The sequence below is a fragment of the Bos grunniens genome, chromosome 9 (assembly GCF_055505025.1).
Source record: "Bos grunniens cultivar Pamir isolate PY7600 chromosome 9, Bosgru_T2T1.0, whole genome shotgun sequence".
Taxonomy (NCBI): Eukaryota; Metazoa; Chordata; class Mammalia; order Artiodactyla; family Bovidae; genus Bos; species Bos grunniens.
This window is the reverse complement of record NC_141173.1, coordinates 27,777,341-27,792,625: the sequence shown is the minus strand read 5'-3', so window position 1 is coordinate 27,792,625 and position 15,285 is coordinate 27,777,341. Positions and strand designations below refer to the sequence as shown.

Genomic DNA, 15,285 nt, shown 5'->3' with positions numbered 1-15,285 from the left:
CATCTGATTTGTGTGCTTCCTCCATGGATAGTCTGAAATCTTTTACTTACTTTAGGTGTAATACTAGATTACTTCTCTGTTTAGTTGAATATGTACAGTCTTACCAAAGCAAATGGTTGAGTATTTCTCTAGAAAACAAGATATACATAAAAAATGTTAAATAGTAATTATCCATTTTTGCATATTAAAGGAAACAAAAATTTAGAATGTACACGGGTTAGAGTGGGACACAAATGTGCCTTCCCTTCATTTGCTGCTAACAGAATCCCAATATGTGTATGGTTGTCAGAAGTCTAAGTAGAGTCTGGTCCATAGGATGAATTAAAATTGGCATAAAACCACCAGGATAACCCCAATTCTCTTTGCCAGTGATTGGGTTTAGGAAAGGAGGCAAGTGAGACAGTTGTACTTAATGAGATGTAAGGAAGTCTGCTGAGTGCATTTGGGAATTTTTTTCTTTTCTTTTCCAAAAGAATAAAATGTTACAGAAGGAAGGGATCTTTTCTTCCCAGCACTCTGCCTGTAAGTGTTAACTGTATGAGGATTTAAAAGACAATCCCAAAGGTATAGACCCAGAGCCACAGCAGCATTGTGCCTACCACACACCACTTCCAGACTTCATGTATGAAAAAAGAAAACCCTAGTCTGTAAACCACCTGTAGTTCAAAAGCTTTCCTAACTGAAATTGTTGTTTTTTGTTTTGCTTTCATTTTTATCCATATTACCACAGTGATTCTGAAATTAATAATTTCAGCCTTGCTTTTGAAATAGTAAATGAAAAGCTATTTGACAAACTGAAAAAGTACTTTGATGATGAGAAAAATAGTATGTGGTTTTTCATGACTAACATGCACAGATATGTTAATATCTATAAATTTGGAACTTCACTCTCCATATAAGCATTGCAATCTAAAAAGTATCCAAGCACCTGCTTTAGAATACTATACTATCAATGTAATTTATATTTATTTGTGGCTACTGAGTTGAACTTTGCCTCACTGATGTGTCCCTATTTGCTGTAATTGCTACACAATTAATTGGATCATATGTGTGATATTCAGAATCACCCTCTAGATGACTAAAAAGAATATAAAGACAAGTGGGGAACCAGCTACCCTGTCGAGCAGGTTGAGCAAGCTGACTTTATTTTTGATGCATTAGCATGATTGTCTTTTTGACGAGAAAGTTTGTACTATGTATGAATTTTCAGAGCAGAACTTCCCAAGAGTGTCACAGCTAATAGTTTGCAGATGTGTTGGCATGTTGAGCTCTTCAGGAACCTGGGGCGATCAGAACCCCTGAGTCAGTCACTTTCAGTTGCATGCCATCTCCTTTGTTTACAAACATTGAGCTTTCCAAATAGTGCCTTGTCTATGTGTGCCATGAATTCTTAAAGCACAGTTGAAAGGTTATAATTCAGTATATGGTTAATCATATATCTTTTAAATTTTATTGCTTGTTAATAAGGAGAGGGGATTCAACATTTTTAGGTATGCTGCTGATGCTGCTTAGTCGCTCAGTCATGTCTGACCCTTTGTGACCCCATGAACTGTAGCCCACCACTCTCCTCTGTCCATGGGGATTCTCCACGCAAGAATATTGGAGTGGGTTGCCATCCCTCTCCAAGGGATCTTCCCAACCCAGGGATCGAATCCAGGTCTCCCTCACTGCAGGTGGGTTCTTCACCATCTGAGTACCAGGGAAGCCCTTTAGGTATGCTAGGATACATTAATCAACTAGAACCATATATGGCTTCAGAGTAGCCATAACAGTCATAAAAATATATACATACAGCTTAAGGTAATGGTTTCCACTCAATCTGTGGGATCAAGTATGGCAGTATTCACTAGGGGTTAAATGCTAAAAATTTCTAAATTGCTAAAAAGTGATACTGAAGAATATTTGGATGGGCATATTTTAAACAATTAATAATTTAAGACCTTTCTAAATTTTCAAGGTAATTATGATGGCTGATAAATTTAGGACTGCTGTTTATTAGAATTCTTAATATTTTGATGATATGATATAATTTTCCCAACTAAATATGATCAATCCATTATATTGATAATGACTATTACCTTCTTTCCCCCTTCCTTGCTTCCAGAGTTAGTTGCAATAAGAAGTTACTTGAATCGTATCTTTCTCTAGGTATTTAACCTATTTTGACAATTTTTAAACAAGTCTATAAACATTCTAAATGTGTCGATTTCTGTATCCTAGAACTTTATGCAATAGCCTTGTATTGTTAGAATGTTGGGAATACCCTAAGAACAGGTTGAGACTCATAAAATAAGAATTTTTTTTCCAGCAAAGACTTTCACAGTAATTACGTAAGGCATATAATAAGTAAAGCAAGAGTCAAACATGACTGAGCGACTAAGCATAATACATGCCATTCAAGAGATCAGCAAAGGAATGATTCTGAAGCAGCAACGTAATTGCCCCCCACCCCTCCAAAAAAAGTGGATCTTAATTTTGAAGATAATTACATTTATTCACAAGTGCTTAGGTATTATACTCCTCAGGGTTACATTTCATTGACAGCTCAGTTGAAGGGAGAAGAGAAGATTTGGATTGGTGTATTAGTTTCCTAGGGCTGCTGTAACAAATTCCCTCAGACTTCGTGAATTAAAACAACAGAAATTCATTCGCTCTCAGGTCTGGAGTCCAGATTCTGAAATCAGTATCACTGAGCCCAACTCAAGTCTGATGCTTTCTACAGAAGCTCTAAGGGGAGATCTAATCCCTGCCTCTTCCAGAGTCTGGGAGCTACAGAGTTCCTTGGCTTGTGGCCACGTGAAAGTCATCTTTAAATCTGTCTGTTCTGTTTATCATAGAGCTTTCCTAGGAGCTCAGTTGGTAAAGAATCTACCTGAAGTGCAGAAGATCTGGGTTTGATCCCTCTGTTGGGAAGATCCCCTGGAAAAAGGAATGGCTACCCACTCCAGTATTTTTGCCAGGAGAATTCCATGGACAGAGGAGCCTGGCAGGCTAAAGCCCATGGAGTCCCAAAGAGTTGGACATGACCGAGCAACTAACACTTTCACTCTATTTATGTGTGTAAGATAACCATCTGCCTTCCACTTAAGAGGATGCCCATGATTTCTTTGAATTTTCTACGAATTTTCCAATATTCATTCATTCAATCATTCACTGATGTTGAAGCTAAAACTCCAATACTTTGGCCACCTGATTTTAAGAAGTGACTCATTTGAAAAGACCCTGATGCTGGTAAAGATTGAAGGCAAGAGGAGAAGGGGACAACAGAGGATGAGATGGTTGGATGGCATCACTGACTCAATGGACATGAGTTTGAGTAAACTCCAGGAGTTGGTGATGGACAGGGAGGCCTGGCGTGCTGCAATCCATGGGGTTGCAGGGAGTTGGACACGACTGAGTGACTGAACTGAACTGAACCAATGATTTCTTTGGGGGCACCCATATAATCCAGGATAATCTCCCCATCTCAAAATATTTAACAGTTATATCCACAAAGACTATTTATTATTTTATTATTATTATTTAGCTATATAAAGTAACAAGTAGTGTTAATAAATTCTGCCATTTTTGTGCATGTGAAGCTGGGTACATCAGAGTAACATAAAACAGTATTAGATACATAATTTTTTTTGAATTCACATTATAATAGTTTTTTTTTTAATCCATTATAATATCATCTTAACTGTGATGTTCAGGTTTCTAGATAACCAGAAACTGAGGCAATTTCATTTTCTTTGGTGTTAGTGGGAAATTTCAACACAGGAAAAACTAGTGTTATTACAGTTCTTTAACTATGATTTCAAAAAGCAAGAATATCAAAAAAGATGAGTTTTAAATTGTTTGCTGACTGGAAAGAAATGAGTGCTTTTTTGTGATGTCACTTCTAGGCACAAGGTGTGATGAATATGTGACAATAAAACACAGTTGCCTTTTAATAGATTGAAGATTTTTTTTTCTCTCACATATCACTTTCAGATCTATGTATTACACATCTTAAAACTCTGCTATATGAACAGATATGCATGAATAGAATTACTACCTAATTCTTAAACTGCATGAATTTCAGCTTTTAAAAGTGTAGATTGGTATTTTCTCACAAATTCTTATGTTTTATTAGCCTTTCAAACCTCTTATTTGCATATGTCAATTAGGATGTTCCTATATAACTTGATTTATTATTATTTCACATCAAAAGCTCTTTCAACAGAATCCTTCTAGCCTTAGGGCTATAAATATCCTTGTCTGAAATATGTTGCATGAGTTGAAAGAAATTAGTTATATACAGGTGTCTTCATGGTGGAGGAGTATCATTTTTTTTTTCAATCTAAAGGAATCATTTTCCACTTTTTGCTTCAAGAATAGAATGCCTTTGGGGATTCTGTTTTTATTTTGAGTTGCATAAAATTTAATAGCCGTGTTTATATGTTCATTAAAATGATGCCTGTTGGATATTCTAACATTTATAGTCTGTCTTAGAAATAGTCCATTTAAACAAAATATTTTCAGGTATGATTTAATATGTCAAACTGAACTGAAATTTTTTATGCAAAATCCAAATTTATAGGAATTGATCAATATAAAATAAAAGCACAAAAAGTTTAATGATAATTAGTTGAATAACTTATAGTACATAATTGCATTGCAACATATGTTACAGAATATTCAATGAGATATTTTAATCAAGTGCAAAAAAATTCAGGTAACAGAATATAGAGAAAGATTCCTGTGGTAACATATATGACTGAAAAATGCACTAATAGAAAAAGTACATATGAAACATACACTAAAATGATACAAGTGATTATATCTAAGCATGGTAATTTTCTCAATTTGCTATATATGATCAAAAATGTAAATATTTTCTACAATAAGAAAATTCTATAACTGAGGGGAAATATGATCTTATAAAATAAATTGAGAATTATGTGGTCTTTAAAATGTGTCCATACACATAAAATCACAAGGAAGCATGAGTATGTAATAGCAGCATTGGTAAAATAAGAAGGTAGAAACCTGCCTTTCTCTTTGATCTGCACTGCAATCTATGATTAAAATTGGATTTTTATCAGATTCTGGCTGATTATCAAGTTAATTGTAATAGCAGTATACTTTACTTAATGTATTTAGTATGTTTTATTTCTTATAATTGAACATTCCTATAGCATGATGTAGATGTAATAGGATTTATGAATTAGGAGAAAGGATTTATATCATAAAGCAGGCAATCCCTGGTCATAATATGATCAAGAATTAGAAAATAAGCTGCTTTATCTGGGCTACTTTTGTTCTTTTGTATCATAACAATGGATGAGAAAGTGATGAGAATGCCTAAGCAGAATAAATGATGCTTATTGTTGAAGATGAAAAAATAAAGCTAAAATAAGGGCTTCTTTTGTGGCTCAGACAGTAAAGAATCTGCCTGTAATGCAGGAGACCTGGGTTCTGTCCCTGGGTCGTGAAGATCTCTTAGAGAAGGGAATGGCAACCCTCTCCTGTATTCTTGCCTGGAGAATCCCATGAACAGAGGACCCTGGTGAGCTACAGTCCATGCGGTCACAAAGAGTTGGACACAACTGACAAACACTTTCATAATTAAGTATGAGCAAAAGATGAATATAGTCCAATCATTTTGACCAGGGATATTTATTTTATGAATATACATGTATATATCTATTAAATATATTTTCATTGTTAATATTAAAACACTTGACTGTCCACAATTCTAAACTGTCAATTAAAGGAGCTGTTTCTAAGACGTGATTCACTAATCTTAGGAATGCTTATAATGAACTACGATTATGTCACACCCCAGCCTGCTTACCTTTCTCACTGTATTTCCAGTACCAAGCTTTCACTTCTCAAACCCTTTCTTTTGTATTTGGCCATTTAGTTTTGCCCCTACTTTATTCTGAGCAATGAACATTTTCAGCAGTTAGATGAATGAATCACTTGGAAAGACTATTTATGATTACATAGTCTTATCATTTGGGAATCCCCAGTGGCTCAGGGGTAAAGAATCCGCCTACAGTGCTGGAGACATAGGAGATGCTAGTTCGATCCGTGGTTCAGGAAGATCCCATGGAGAAAGGCTCGGCAACCCATTCCAATATTCTTTCCTGGAAAATCCCTTGGACTGAGGAAACTGGCAGTCTTAGTCCATGGGGTCACAAAGGGTTAGAAACAAGTGAAGCTACTGAGCACTCAATCTTACCATTTAGGACTCTCCATCCTCACACTACATGAATGATCACAGTTTTCTCATGAAAATCAAATCTGGAATGAGTAGAAGAAGTTCTTCCGAAAATGAAGATTTTTTCCCCCCATATTGCTGCTCATTCATTGATTGATTACAAAATGTTTATTGAATACCTATTTTGTACCAAGTATTAACTTAGAAACTTAGGGGTATATGTATGGATACAAATAGTCTTTTCTGTCAAGGACCTTATCATTGTGCAAAGGACAAAAACGATGCAAATAATTGGATATAAGACATTTGGAACAAAATTTGAGTAAGCCGGATCTTCGATTCAGTTCGGATCAATTTAGTCACTCAGTCGTGTCCAACTCTTTGCAGCCTCATGAATTGCAGCACACTAGGCCTCCCTGTCCATCACAAACTCCCAGAGTTCACTCAAACTCATGTCCGTTGAGTCGGTGATGCCATCCAACCATTTCATCCTGTCCTCTCCTTCTCCTCCTGCCCCCAATCCCTCCCAGCATCAGGGTCTTTTCCAGTGAGTCAACTCTTTGCACGGGGTGGCCAAAGTACTGGAGTTTCAGCTTTAGCATCAGTCTTTCTAGTGAACACCCAGGACTAATTTCCTTTAGAATGGTCTGGTTGGATCTCCTTGCAGTCCAAGGGACTCTCAAGATTCTTCTCCAACACCACAGTTCAAAAGCATCAATTCTTTGGCACTCAGCCTTCTTCACAGTCCAACTCTCACATCCATACATGACCACTGGAAAAACCATAGCCTTGACTAGATGGACCTTTGTTGGCAAAGTAATGTCTCTCCTTTCGAATATGCTCTCTAGGTTGGTCATAACTTTCCTTCCATGGAAAAGTGTCTTTTAATTTCATGGCTGCAGTCACCATCTGCAGTGATTTTGGAGCCCAGAAAAATAAAGTCTGACACTGTTTCCACTGTTTCCGCATCTATTTCCCATGAAATGATGGGACCAGATGCCGTGATCTTAGTTTTCTGAATGTTGAGCTTTAAGCCAAATTTTTCACTCTCTTCTTTCACTTTCATCAAGAGGCTTTTTAGTTCCTCTTCATTTTATGCAATAAGGGTGGTGTCATCTGCATATCTGAGGTTTTTCATATTTCTCCCAGCAATCTTGATTCCAGCTTGTGCTTCTTCCAGCCCAGCGTTTCTCATGATGTACTCTGCATAGAAGTTAAATAAGCAGGGTGACAGTATACAGCCTTGATACTCCTTTTCCTATTTGGAACCAGTCTGTTGTTCCATGTCCAGTTCTAACTGTTGCTTCCTGACCTGCATATAGGTTTCTCAAGAGGCAGGTCAGGTGGTCTGGTATTCCCATCTCTTGAAGAATTTTCCACAGTTTATTGTGATCCACACAGTCAAAGGCTTTGGCATAGTCAATAAAGCAGAAATAGATGTTTTTCTGGAACTCTCTTGCTTTTTCCATGATCCAGCGGATGTTGGCAATTTGATCTCTGGTTCCTCTGCCTTTTCTAAAACCAGCTTGAACATCTGGAAGTTCATGGTTCACATATTGCTGAAGCCTGGCTTGGAGAATTTTGAACATTACTAGTGTGTGAGATGAGTGTAATTGTGCGGTAGTTTGAGCATTCTTTGGCATTGACTTTCTTTGGGATTGGAATGAAAACTGACCTTTTCCAGTCTTGTAGCCACTGCTGAGTTTTCCAAATTTGCTGGCATATTGAGTGCAGCACTTTCATAGCATCATCTTTTAGCATTTGAAATAGCTCAACTGGAATTCCATCACCTCCACTGGCATTGTTCATAGTGATGCTTTCTGAGGCCCACTTGACTTCACATTCCAGGATGTCTGGCTCTAGGTGAGTGATCACACCATCGTGATTATCTGGGTCATGAAGATCTTTTTTGTACAGTTCTTCTGTGTATTCTTGCCACCTCTTCTTAATATCTTCTGTTTCTGTTAGGTCCATACCATTTCTGTCCTTTATAGAGCCCATCTTTGCATGAAATATTCCCTTGGTATCTCTAATTTTCTTGAAGAGATCTCTAGTCTTTCCCATTCTATTGTTTTCCTCTATTTCTTTGCATTGATCGCTGAGGAAGGCTTTCTTATCTCTCCTTGCTATTCTTTGGAACTCTGCATTCAGATGCTTATATCTTTCCTTTTCTCCTTTGCTTTTCACTTCTCTTCTTTTCATAGCTATTTGTAAGGCCTCCCCAGACAGCCATATTGCTTTTTTGCATTTCTTTTTCTTGGGGATGCTCTTGATCCCTGTCTCCTGTACAATGTCATGAACCACCATCCATAATTCATCAGGCACTCTATCTATCAGATTTAGTCCCTTAAATCTGTTTCTCACTTTCACTGTATAATCATAAGGGATTTGAATTAGGTCATACCTGAATGGTCTAGTGATTTTTCCCTACTTTCTTCAATTTAAGTCTGAATTTGGCAATAAGGAGTTCATGATCTGAGCCACAGTCAGCTCCTGGTCTTGTTTTTGCTGACTGTATAGAGCTTCTCCATCTTTGGCTGCAAAGAATATATCAATCTGATTTCGGTGTTGACCATCTGGTGATGTCCATGTGTAGAGTCTTCTGTGTAGCTGGATGAGGGTGTTTGCTATGACCAGTGTGTTCTCTTGGCAAAACTCTATTAGTCTTTGCCCTGCTTTATTCCATATTCCATGGCCAAATTTGCCTGTTACCCCAGCTGTTTCTTAACTTCCTACTTTTGCATTCCAGTCCCCTATAATGAAAAGGACATCTTTTTTAAGTGTTAGTTCTAAAAGGTCTCGTAGGTCTTCATAGAACTGTTCAACTTCAGCTTCTGCAGCATTACTCATTGGGGCATAGGCTTCGATTACTGTGATATTGAATGATTTGCCTCGGAAATGAACAGAGATCATTCTGTCATTTTTGAGATTGCATCCAAGTACTGCATTCTGGACTCTTTTGTTGACCATGATGGCTACTCCATTTCTTCTAAGGGATTCTTGTCCACAGTAGTAGATATAATGGTCATCTGAGTTAAATTCACCCATTCCAGTCCATTTTAGTTCACTGATTCCTAGCATGTCAACGATCACTCTTGCCGTCTCCTGTTTGACCACTTCCAATTTGCCTTGATTCATGGACCTAACATTCCAGGATCCTGTGCAATATTGCTTTTTACAGCATCGGACCTTGCTTCTATCATCAGTCACATTTACAACTGGGTATTATTTTTGCTTTGGCTCCATCCCTTCATTCTTTCTGGAGTTGCTTCTCCACTGATCTCCAATAGCATATTGGGCACCTACTAACCTGGGGAGTTCCTCTTTCAGTGTCCTATCATTTTGCCTTTTCATACTGTTCATGGGGGTCTCAAGGCAAGAATACTGAAGTGGTTTGCCATTCCCTTCTCCAGTGGACCACATTCTATCAGACCTCTCTACCATGACCCGCCCGTCTTGGGTAGCTGGGTCTTAGTGGATCACAAAGCAGGGATACACCGTTTCCAACTGGGTATCACTCGAAAGATGATATTTATATTGACCTCTGAAGAAAAATAGAGTATTGATAGGTGGTAAGAGGAGTACTTAAGAAAAAGAAAAATTACTAAAGGATAAAGAATAACATACAAAATGGCACAGAGGTAAGAAATAACTTTCCACATACATGGAAGAGAAGCAATCCAATACATCTGTAAGTCATAATGGCTTGAAGGATGAACTGAAACGTGTCTGAAAGATAACATGCTCCAATATTCATGGAGGTCCTTGAACAGTAAAATAAAGATTTTGGAACTTACCATATAAATAATGGGAGTCATTGGTATTTATTTAGCAGAGAAATGATGTAGAAGCCTCTTGTTTCATCTTTTTTTGTTGTTTTAATCACACTTGCTGCTCTCTGTGTTTATAGTACCCTCCCATGATAGTCCTTCCAAACCCTGATTCAGTTATTTGGTAAACTCCATAGGTTAGCTTGGTTCACCTCTAACGAAGGTGTTTCAACTCTTCTGTTAAACTTCGTAGGACTACCTCTTCTCAGAATACTTTATACACTTTTGCTATCTTTCTTCCTTAAGCTCAGACTATACATCTTTTTATGATTCTTGTATAAGAAGCATCTGTTTTCTGATCTACCTCCTTTACTTGCCTTGAACTCAGGAAGAATGTATCATTGGTCTTTTATCCTCAGTGTCTTTCTAGCACGTTGCTAACAAGGGGCTTAATAAATTTTAGCTAACTGAACGCTCAGGACTATGTCTTGGTAAGAAAATTTTGTTGTTGACAAAGACAGCACACTGAATATGACAACAAAATAGAATTAGAGATAATAACTAGATGGTCACTATAATGGGGGATCACAAGAGGATAAACTAAGATGAAAAGATAAATGGAAAAAAAGATACCAAAGAGAGAAAGATGATTAGATGGGACAGAGATATGAAAACTGATTTGAAGATGACCTTAGGTAACTTGGGGAAAGGTTACATGTTATCAAGCATTGAGTTGATCTTGCTAAAGGAAAATAAGAGTTCTCTCTTTGAAGGGTTGTAGTTGATACATCTATTCAGGCATTATATTTTTTTGATGTCTAGAAACCATAACCATACCCCCTGAAAACAGAAATGTCGGCTGCTATCTATTTTGTCTAAAAAAAATGAAGACATTATCCCTAAGCTAGTTTGAGTTGTAACACTACAGTGAGGGGAAAAAAAATCAAACTAGAGATAAATGTACATCTCATCCTGTTTCTTAGAAAGAAGTGATATCTAATATTCCCCACAAATCTTTAAGATTTGGTGTTCAAAAGTTCAAGTTCTATTTAAATCTTACTCAGCTGATTCAAAATTAATTATGTTATTTCTCTCTTGCTTTTCTACAGTATGCTGTCTGGCTAGTCCTCTGGGTTACGTGGAATGTGTTTGTTATCTGCTTCTATTTGGAGGCTGGGGACCTCTCAAAGGTAATTTGCCATTTGATTTGCCTGAGTCATCAGTTGTGTGTTAACAAGCCTCTTCCTAAGTAAGGCAGTCTCACCCTGCTTTTGTCACGTAGATGCACCTCATATGAAGGTAAATCGAAAGCTGTCCTCATCTGTCTCTCTGCATTTCTACCATCAAAGAAATATTTCAGTGTGTCACAAAACGCCCTTTATTATTTTAAGCAAAGCTAAAGTAAAATATTGATTACTACAATGAGAAGAATGCGTACTTTTAAAACATTGACTCATGAGCGAGTTCTGAAGCAGAGTAGGAATTTTATCAAAGGTAAGATCTTGAAGGTTTTATGAAATCACTTAGTTTGCTTATTATTCTGCTGAAGACTTGCCTAATTAGACCCAAATACCAATGTAATAATTCAAATAATTAATGAGTTTTAGTTGAATAAGACTGTTACCAGAGGGATATAATTTATCACATAAATGAATGAAATAGATATTTTGTTCTAAAACAGTCTCAGAAAGACTTAAAATACTTATATTTTCATCCAGGTTTCATTTCGTGCTGTACTTCTATGAATGTGTGTATGTTTCTGTATTTGCATGTGTGTCTTGCTATTATATTTCTAACATAAATGCCTTTACTATGGAAATAATGCAGTTTGTACATCTCTACAACCATCATCCTTCTTCTATTGAATGTAGTTAACAGCAAATAAGTCAAATAAGACAATCCATTCAAAACAGTAGCAAATCCTACTTGAGACACTTGAGAGAGTTGTAAACTTGTACATTTTCATAGTAATTTTAAAAGAGATTATAAAAATGTTCTTTTAGCTCTCTATTCCTTAGAGCAGAAAGATGATGCCGAGATGTTGACACTTTTAAAACCCAGAGATGATAACCTGCTTTAAAACGCTAAAAGAGCTGAAAGTGGCCAGGAACTCTGTTCGCAGGGCTAGATAGCTTGATGCGTGGGGGATGGGGTCGTGGTAATTCACATTTCTAATCTAGCATACAGGCACTTCACAAAGCTCTTTGAGCATTTTCAAGTCTGTTTGTTTATTATTTAACTATGATTCTGAGTATAAATAATCTTGACTTTTTTTTTTTTTTTTTTACTAAAGCAAATGATGAAAAATAAGAGGGTGATGCTATCATATGAGATATACCCCAGGCTTCTGGAACCTGTAGTTTTAGGATCGGGTTTAGGACAAGTTCTCACTGGGACCCTCTGCTGTATCTGCCCTGGTGGGTGGCATTTCTGTGATTCTCACCAGGCGTCATACTCCACACTCCTGGCAGCAGGTGGTCCCTTCCTGAACATGTCGTGACCAATGAAAAGGAATTGTTCAGGTGACTCTCAGAAGGACACTTAATTTTCTGCTTAAAGCTCACATTTCTTTCAGGCCAGAAAAGCATGCATGCTTCACAGGACTTGAATTCCTTGCCCAATTTATACACACTGCTGTAAAATGTAATTTCTTCAAAGAGATTCCTCACTAAAATGACGTTCAATGACATTTTCAATAAAATAATCACCTTAATCATTGGAAGACAGGTATTCAGGCATATTGGCTAAGCAAGATGATCTCACAGATTAAAGAGTTTGTTTAATATTAAAAAAAGGAGAGGTTTGAACCAGGCCGGCTACACAAATGTTCTGTAATTTTGCTTCCCACTCCACATGATGACTGGAGAAGGCAATGGCACCCCACTCCAATACTCTTGCCTGGAAAATCCCATGGATGGAGGAGCCTGGTGGGCTGCAGTCCATGGGGTCGCTAAGAGTCAGACATGACTGAGCGGCTTCACTTTGACTTTTCACTTTCATGCATTGGAGAGGGAAATGGCAACCCGCTCCAGTGTTCTTGCCTGGAGAATCCCAGGGACGGGGGAGCCTGGTGGGCTGCCGTCTATGGGGTCGCACAGAGTCGGACATGACTGAAGCGACTTAGCAGCAGCAGCAGCCACATGATGACTGTAGGCACTGGATAAAGCTTGTGATCTCATGACCTTGGACGTGGGCATTGGAATTGCAGTGAGACCAAATCCTAAAACATTAGCGTTCGAAAGAGGTGAAACCCAAGCTACTAAGAATTCTGCTAATGCACACAGGCAGGTATCAGCTGTCCCTTGGCAGTGAAGCAGTTAATAATATTTCTTTTTCTTTTCATCTTATAAACCAAGGCTAGACTCTGCAGAGCACATGAAAATTTAATAATTTCCTTTTAAGAAATAATCTAAAGGAAAACTATAAAGGGCACAGTTATATTGTTATCTGTACTGAGTTTTTCCTCCCTTTTCCTGCTCAAAGGGTTTGAGAAAGGTGTATTTATGCCATTTAATTCTTTAGCTTCTGCAACTGCCTCACATTCTTCAAGTAATAGAGTGCCAGAAGGAAGCAATGGTGATTGAAAAATGTACAGATATATGAAAGCTCAAAAATGGGGCTCCTGAAACTGCTGATAATACTTAGGTTATAGAATATAAACCACTTTATTCCCTCACCTCCTCCCAAAAATTGTTTGACCATATGAATGGGTCAGTTTGTTTGAGGCTGAAGGACAAATATGAGAAATAAAATCAGGGAGGACATTCTGTAGTCTTTATGTATGTGCGAGAGTGTGTTTATTTCCATAAAGCACTTTGTAAAGGAGTTATTTCTCCATAATGAATATTGGCAAGAAATAATGCCAAGTAGTACAATATTAAGGCAAACTCGAGTTACCCATTAGAGTTTAGAATTTTGTGTTTTCTTATTCCAGTGTCTTTTCTACTTTTTCTGCTAAACTATCTGCCATGTACTTATGAGAGAAACAGTTTTTAGTGTCATTAATGAATACCTTCAGGAATGAAATGGCTTAATTATAATAATATGATACACACGGCTGACTGGGTTGATCTTCAGTTTTATTTCTATCCATAATTGTATAGACAATATTTTCCCATCAAAAATTCTGTGTAAATCCAACATCATTATTACAATATCAATTAATATATTTTCATTATTATCCCCATGAGATTTAAGCAAAAATAAAACTAATCAGAGAAATTTCTTTTTAAAAATTTTATCTCAATGATATTAATAAAACATTGTGAATGTCATCTAAATCAGCACTTAATATTGTAGGAACAAATAAACATATGGCTTACATAAAAACCATTTCCAAACATTTACATTGTATAATAACTATTTCCACACTATTTATATTAATGGTTTAGGTATTAGTGTTGTGACTAAATATTCTGAGGGCTTCCCTGGTGGCTCAGATGATAAAGCATTTGCCTGCAATGCAGGAGACCTAGGTCTGATCCCTGGGTCTAGAAGATCCCTTGGAAAAGGAAATGGCAACCCCCTCCATTACTCTTGCCTGGGAAAGTCCCATGGACAGATGAGCCTGGCAGGCTACAGTCCATGGGGTCACAAAGAGTCAGACACAACTTAGAGAGTAAACCACCACCAAATATTCTGAAACACCATACAGTTAGTTACTTCCTAGGATGATATTTTAATAGATGCTCTATTAATGATACAGAGATGGCATTAATTTTTAACCCAAAATGTTTGCTAACTTTGTAGGCAACTGCCTTTGAGCATTAAATGTGACCTGAACTGTTAGACTAATAGTTGGTGAATTCCTCAGGTAACTTAGTCTGATTGTTTTATGGTATTATTTTGGTCAGTTCTGATTTTCTTGCTCACATGTCAAATAGAAATAGAACTAATTCCAGTTGTTAACCAAATTGAGTTATTTTGAAAAGAGAAGAGATCTGCTATTCTATAGCTAACTTCAAAGTGCCTTGTTAGAAGGAAAACACATAATATGTAATTCACTTACTAGCTTCATCACCTGGGAAAATGAAATTTATGAAATGATTTTCAAATAGTTATACTCAGGAAAACAAGATTAGTGCTCTTCTGATGTCTGCAAAGAAAACTGTATTCTATCGGATGTGTCACAATTATAAATTACTCTTAGGATGAAATTATATCTTAACACTTTTATTTATGTGACTATCTTGAGATCTCAGTTTCTACTCTGGTCATTTATGGGCACCATCAGTGAAAGATAAACCCTTTATCTTTAGAAATAAAATAATTTACTTACAGATCATGAAATGTAACCAAAGGATTATTTTACACTTAGAACAGTCC

The 15,285-nt window shown here is 36.9% G+C and overlaps 1 protein-coding gene across 4 annotated transcripts in view; it reads left to right on the top strand.

The window, feature by feature from the left end:
- NKAIN2 (sodium/potassium transporting ATPase interacting 2) overlaps positions 1–15,285 on the top strand; it is a 1,179,899-nt gene that overhangs the window by 633,726 nt on the left and 530,888 nt on the right. For all 4 annotated transcript variants that reach the window (XM_086317023.1, XM_086317022.1, XM_086317027.1 and 1 more), the window contains one exon: positions 11,070–11,150. In XM_086317023.1, coding sequence (XP_086173149.1) covers positions 11,070–11,150 — 81 coding nt within the window. The remainder of the gene's footprint in view (positions 1–11,069; positions 11,151–15,285) is intronic.